General features: G+C 31.8%; 2 protein-coding genes across 4 annotated transcripts; both read right to left on the bottom strand.

The window, feature by feature from the left end:
- Positions 1-863: 863 nt before the first annotated feature.
- On the bottom strand, positions 864-2,052 carry LOC115717317 (uncharacterized). The gene has a single exon (XM_030646285.2). The coding sequence runs from the start codon at positions 1,879-1,881 to the stop codon at positions 1,225-1,227; it is 657 nt and encodes a 218-aa protein (XP_030502145.2). The 5' UTR covers positions 1,882-2,052; the 3' UTR covers positions 864-1,224.
- A 771-nt stretch (positions 2,053-2,823) lies between these two features.
- LOC115715909 (putative disease resistance protein RGA1) lies at positions 2,824-6,394 on the bottom strand. Of its 3 annotated transcripts, none has more exons than XM_030644581.2 (2): positions 3,294-6,394; positions 2,824-3,181 (listed from the first exon to the last, which is right to left on the bottom strand). In XM_030644581.2, the coding sequence occupies exon 1, from the start codon at positions 6,338-6,340 to the stop codon at positions 3,335-3,337; it is 3,006 nt and encodes a 1,001-aa protein (XP_030500441.2). In that variant the 5' UTR covers positions 6,341-6,394; the 3' UTR covers positions 2,824-3,181; positions 3,294-3,334. The 3 variants fall into 3 exon arrangements, with proteins under 3 accessions (XP_030500441.2, XP_030500442.2, XP_030500444.2); XM_030644582.2 differs by having other exon boundaries at positions 2,824-3,145; XM_030644584.2 differs by having other exon boundaries at positions 2,824-3,046.
- Between the last annotated feature and the right edge of the window lie 450 nt (positions 6,395-6,844).

Below are 6,844 nucleotides of genomic sequence, written 5' to 3'. Positions count from 1 at the left end.
AACATAAATCTCAACCAAAATTCACATAACAATTGAGATAAAAATCATCGGAGCAATCCAAATCGTAAATTTTTTTTTAAAAAAATAAAAAATAGTATATGAGGTAATTTCTCTAAAATATAAATATCTCTATTTATTTTTTCCTTAATTTTTCATTTTTCTATTTTAATTTTTTTTTAAAAAAAATAATAACTCCAAATCTATCACATTTTTTAATTTTTTTGTAAACTAGAGTTAATGAGATACGGTAATGACAATAGGTAATATATACAATGATGAGAACAATTTTAAATTTCGGACTTCCATTGTAAAAAAGAGATTTTATAATTACATGTCAAAGTTACCTATTTGTACACCTAACTTCTCATATTATCAAAGAAAAATTATATGAAAAATTAGTAATATTAAATTTTTTTAAACATCCGCCGCGAAACGCGGGTTGTTAACTAATTATTTGAATAAAATAGCAACAAAAAAAAATACTAAAAACAGATATAAAAGAAAATAAATTGTGTATATGTTAAGAATAACACCACATCATCAAGGGCAGCTATATAATATATTATTCAAATATACAAATTGCATGATTTTTTTCTATTTATTTTCTATTTGTATTATTCAATTAAGAAGAAAAAAAAATCTAATTTAATTAGCTAGTCGACATTCTTTTAAAAAAAAAGACTTTCATGCTATATAATATAGTATTCAGTGTTTTTTATTCACATATATTTATTTATTATATACCACAAATTATTGTATCTGTAAAATAAATAGCTAGAACATTTCATAGAACGTTTTAATTTAATCATAAACCTATTTATTAATCTATTAATCCACCACTAGTTATAATATAGAAGTAACATAACTTTATACAAATAAATATTAATGCGACGATTGAAGATAAATATTACAAAGTTATTTTTATACAAATAAATCCACATAAAAAGAAAAGAAATAAATGAATGAACAACTGAAGATAAAATTATACATACATAAAAAATACAAATGATTATATTACAAAATTTAAAAAGAAAAAATTCAAAGCGAAAGCTATAGCTTCACACCCATTCTAAATAAATAAGCTTAATAAATAATAATGAACCACCAAATCACTCATGAAAGAAAATTAAAAATAAAAAAATAAATAAAAAATAAAAAACAAATAGTTTTGAGCTTATACATATCTCAGTACTGATCCTCTAAAATCATCATAAAATTAATGTCCTAGACATGGGACCTATATCTCCTATCTCTAAATGGGATTTTACATTTTAAAGATTTGATCTTCTTTTTATTGATATCAATAACAAGATTGCAATTCAAATTACTCACTCTCTTCCTCTTCACCAATCCCATAACTTTAAGTTTCCCACTCATTGTTGCCCTAGCAACTAAAGTCAACGACCCTGCGGTCAACTCTTTAGTACGATCAGCATTATTTGGCAATTGAGACGAACTCAAACTCACAATCACATCAATCTTTTTGGTTGTTATACCTTTAACCTTAGCCTTGGGAATGATAACATGTCCCACGGTGGCCCCGCGGTTGGTGAAGGTGGCGGTGGTGTTTTCGAATCTATAGGGCCCGAAATTAGGGTTACGAACTCTTATTTGAGTTGCAAAGGTTATATCGAAAGAAGTAGAAGAAGAGGAAGAATTGAAACTTTGAAGATTAAAATTCTTTTTGTTTAGGGTTAGAATAGGAGCCTTGGCTCTAAGAATTACGAGCCCGAAAATCAAACCAATGAATAGTAGTAAACACGCAATCATGGCGATAATGATGCCCAATACCACCATTCTTCTCTTGAATTTGTGCTCATTGTTGGGTGGTTGCGTTGTAGCTGATTCTGGCTCGACCACCTCTCCATTTTTCTCATCCATTTTTTTCTTTGTCTCACTTTTTTTTTGTTACTAATTTGGATCTTTCTATGTGATTATGAAGATTGAAGGTGAAGAAGATGGTGTTATATAGTTGTATTATTGATAATCATGATTAGAGATTCGTCGAAGGTGGTTTATTAATATTAATATTAATATTAAGATGGATTATACAACACATAATCTAACGTGTCATAATAATATTTTATATGACACTAGATGATGATATATATATACAGCGCATGAGTTTGAAGACTCATGTTAATTAACCTTATAAGTCGTTTTATAATATTTTCATGCCTAATTTGGTTTATTTTTGTTTATAATATGTTGTTATTAATATTCAGTCAATGTTCAATTTGGGATTATATTATATATTTGGTGGCTTTTAATGTATATTATGCTAATTTTATAAAATTTGGGCTTATTATGAAGCTAGCTATCTGTCATGAGGGAGGGGTTGTTGGATTCCATGTGGGTTTTATGAGAATTGGAGAGTAGTTTTAAAAATTAAAAAGAGCGATTGAGTAATTTGCCGTGTAATTATTTAAATTTTAATTTTTGATTGAAGATAAATATTTAAGTTTAATTTTTTTACGGTAATAATAAAGTTATAACTTTGTAATTTTTGATAGTTGAATGTAAAGTTATTATTCATGTGTCATTTTTTTATTAATATATTTATTAAATTAATTTATAAATAAAAAATAAAAATTTGATGACTTATGGTTATGTGATTATTGACTTGACACTTAACAACTAAATATTTTATAGGAATTTCGAAAATAAAATTTAAATATTATTAAAAGTATTTATACTGTAAATTACATAAGCAAAAATTACAGAAATGATGTCTAATGTTTTTACAAAAATCAAATAAATTAAACTAAACAGAATCAAAGACAAAAGATAAAAATTTAGCTCGATAAAGAGTCAAATTGAATCTTTATTAATAAGAATAGTTAGCATTACACACTTAATTATGTCTAAAAGATTACATTCACAATCAACTATTACAAAGTTTCTCACGTCGAGGGAAATCACTTCAAGAATGATACGCCCATTATAACCCTCCACACATACACTCAGTAAATCTCGGACAATCTCTCGCTAAGTTATCTCTGAATTCTGCAGTATGAGCATTCGAGAGACTTGAGAGCGTTGAGACCTATATATAAGTGTTGGTGAGGCTCAATCCAAGTTGTGCAATAAGCCATTGCTTTATCTGTTTTAACTAAGTGTTGAGATGAACCATTTCTACCAATGGCTAGGTTCCAATACAAACAAGTAACTACCTTAGAATCTAAAATGAAGGTACACATAAAGTTTAATTAGCATTGTTAATTAGCTAAATAACTGTCTTTTTTTTCTTTGTTATGCATGAAAAAGATACTGAAATTTATATCAATAAATACCTGAAGTAGTGAAGACTCAAGATGGGGTAGTGGAAACCAATTCAATCTCCAAAGTAACAACCATCCTTTTGTACATGGATGTCATTGAGGAGGATATTTTTGGTGTGAGAAATTTTGGGCCACTCATTCTTGTCCCTAACTCGACAATGCTTCTCAAGAATTTCTGCTTCTGTTATGTAAATAAACTGTAAAGGCACGTTATGAAGGAAGCCAGGTAGTACTTGAAGTCTTTTGCAATAGCTAAAATGTAAGGATTGGAGACAAGGCATGATCGTTACATCGCAACAAGGTGCATCTGTTTTCCACTCCAACCAATTTTCCGCGCTTGTAAATTTGAGCACTTTAAGCCTGGGGTATAGAGGAGTAACTTGTTCTTCTGCTATCCCCAGAATTTCAGGCCCCATGTTTTTGATGTGTAAGCCCCAGAAATGGAGTGTCTCTAGAGAAGGTAGTTTTCCAATAGCTGGAGTTAATGTCTCTAAGGAATAGCAACGATAGAATTCAATCTCACGCAATAAAGTTAAGGACTTTAACCATTTTGGAGAGAATGTTTGGATTCTGCTACATTTTCTTAGTATTAAAACTTTCAACTTTGGATGAGGTTTGATAAACTCAAATAATCCAACATCATGGGGATCATTTGTCATCATGTTTGGGTATATGACAAGTTCATAAATGCTTCCCAAAGTGGTTAGATCCATCTTGTTATGACCCTCATCAGAAGCAGCAGCAGCAGCATCATGCGAACGAAGAGCCATCAGATTAATTTTGAGATTGTTCGAATTCGCCATTGTCGTCAACTCTCTGAGAGTTAAGTACTTTGTGCTGTTTTTGGGATTCTGAAACCAATCTAAAATTCTCAGCGAAGTAAGCTTCGAAAGACCTTTTGGTAATCCTTTGAAATCGTAACGGCTGCAGCCTCCAAGATACAAAAACCTTAAGTTCACTAACTTCCCAATGCCTTCGGGTAGCTCTAGCAGTGATGGACAGCCATGCTCCAATCTAAATGTTTGCAAGTTGCACAAGTCACAAATTGTGTCTGGTAATTTCACCAAAGGATTGTTTGTAACCTCAAGATATCTCAAATGTATCAAGCTCCCAATATTCTCTGGCAAACTCTTGAGCCCACAATTCGACAAGTTTAAACTGCGAAGATGTTTTAAACTCAAAAACACAGAGCTATCAACACATACAGCACTGCTCTTTCCCTGCCTTAAAATAAGAAAGGTGTGCAAAAACTTTTTATTGTCACTACTCAATTTCAAATTAGGAAATTGAGCTTCAGATTCTAATGTTATGGTCAAATGTCGGATTCTTTGATCACCAAGTTCGAATCTCCTGAGCCTCCTCCTCTGATTACCATCTAAATTAATGATAAAAGCTTCTACAATCTCATACTCTCTTTTTGTCAAATATTGAATAAAGTCATGTAATATGTCATGCATCTTACAAACCACATTACCATCATCGAATACATCTTCTTCTACCTCTTGAAAATCTTGAAAAAAAGATCGCATACTTAAATTCTGAAAGACATTCGAACCTTCTTCTTCTGAATTTAGATACCCTTCTGACATCCACAATTGAATCAGTTGTGTCTTATCAATGAAATGATCTTTTGGATATATGGCACAATGTAACAAACAACGTTTTTCTAAAGAAGATAAGTCAATATAACTTAATAGCAATGGACCAAAGAGATATTGCTCAACTTCACGAACATTTAACTCCCACAAATGACTACACAAAACATCCTCCCATTCTTGTCTACTTCCCTTGAAACGCATAAGACCACCCAAAGTCTTTGCTGCAAGAGGTAACCCTTTACACTTGCTCACAATTTGAGCACCTATATCCCTCAATTCTTCGATTTCTTCACTTCTTCTATCCTTAAAGGCATGTCTTTCAAATATCAATTGACACTCTTTCTGGCTCAACTCTTTCAACTTAATAATTTGGGAAAATTTGGTTCCCATCAAACGCGCTACACTCTCCTTTCGCGTGGTAACAAGTACTCGACTCCCAACTCGTTCTAACTTCTTCAAACTTATCTCTAATGGCTCCCATTTACTATACTCTTCATTCCATACATCGTCTAGCACTAGAAGAAATCGAGTTCTACCTAGACGACTAGTGATCCAATTAAGCGCTGCTTGTAAGGTTTGAAATTTCGGGGCCACATTACTACTACTACTACTCATTTCCTCATCTTTCTCCTCAGTTATTATTGGAGACTGATGATCATAATCTTTAAGAAGGTTTTCAATAATTGCTGATGCAATGTTGAGTAGATCAAATGGCTCAGAAACACTTACCCAAATTTTCTTGGGAAAGTGATTCTTAACTTCCTCATTATTAAATGCTAATTGAGCAAGAGTAGTCTTGCCAAGTCCACCCATACCCACCACAGAAATCACCTCTAGTGGTCCAAAATCTAACATTAACATTTCTAATAAGGCCTTCTCATCCATATCTCGACCATGAATTTCAACCTCATCAACAAAGGAAGTAGTCTCTAATCTCCCACGACTAGTATTATTGAGTCTTGTTATGTTCTCTATTAGACCTAATGAACCAATTTGACTAGCAGCAATAGTTAATTTCTCTTCAATTTCCTCAATTTGACGAACAATCTCACGGTGTGAAATCAGTTTTTCAACTTTAGGGAAATAACAAAAGCAAGAAGAAGAAGAAGAAAAGATGAATCGACTGACCTTGCTGCTCTGCTTTCCAAATTCCAACAATTCGATATCTTTCTCGATTTGGGATCTGAGAATTAGAGTGTTCCATCTATCGAGCACGTTAAGAATCTCTTGAGAGTCATCTTCAAGCATCTCGAGCCAAAGTTTGACACTTTGACTACTGTTAGTACTCCATCTTCTGTTATCGGCGTCTTGGAGTACAGCTTTAATGGACCTTAGTTTTCTCTTGGAATTTTCAACTCGGGTTTGGACATTGTTAAGCAAGCTTACTTCTTTGATTATCATTTCTAGAGGAAGAGAACCCAACAGCTGAACCACCACGGAAATCACAGCAGCAGCGGCCATTGTTAGTTGTTAAGCTTAAAAATCTGATCTTTATAGTTTTTGGATATAAAGATAACATTTTTTTTTTCTTTTAATTTGTCAACGTAAGAGAGCATGGACCTACCACGTGCAAATGCAATATTATTAGTGACATTTCTCATTGGGAAATTTGGGTTTAAGTGCCACAAGGCGCCTAGTTGGAACTTGGAATACAATTCAAAGATTTAAAATTGTCTAATTAGTATTTTTGTTGTGTTCTCTGAACTTTTTTTACTGTTAAAATTTTTTCATAAGTTATTGACATTATTAGATTTAAGTATTTTTATCTAATTTTATTCAATTTTATTATTTATGTACTAAATCATGCTCTTCAGACTTTGATATACCAAAACATGTTCTTTGAACTTTTACCTGTACTAAATCATACCCTTTAAATTTTTATCCATATTAGACTTTGTTTACTAAAATTAGACAAAAGTCCTTAAATGCAATAATCTCAATAGTTGAGGAGACATTTTTAACGAT

This window comes from Cannabis sativa, chromosome 5, assembly GCF_029168945.1.
Source record: "Cannabis sativa cultivar Pink pepper isolate KNU-18-1 chromosome 5, ASM2916894v1, whole genome shotgun sequence".
Taxonomy (NCBI): domain Eukaryota; kingdom Viridiplantae; phylum Streptophyta; class Magnoliopsida; order Rosales; family Cannabaceae; genus Cannabis; species Cannabis sativa.
This window is presented reverse-complemented; position numbering and strand designations above follow the sequence as displayed.

Coding starts and splice junctions, on each gene's coding strand:
- LOC115717317 (XM_030646285.2), bottom strand. CDS start 1,881: ATGGATGAGAAAAATGGAGAGGTGGTCGAGCCAGAATCAGCTACAACG.
- LOC115715909 (XM_030644581.2), bottom strand. CDS start 6,340: ATGGCCGCTGCTGCTGTGATTTCCGTGGTGGTTCAGCTGTTGGGTTCT.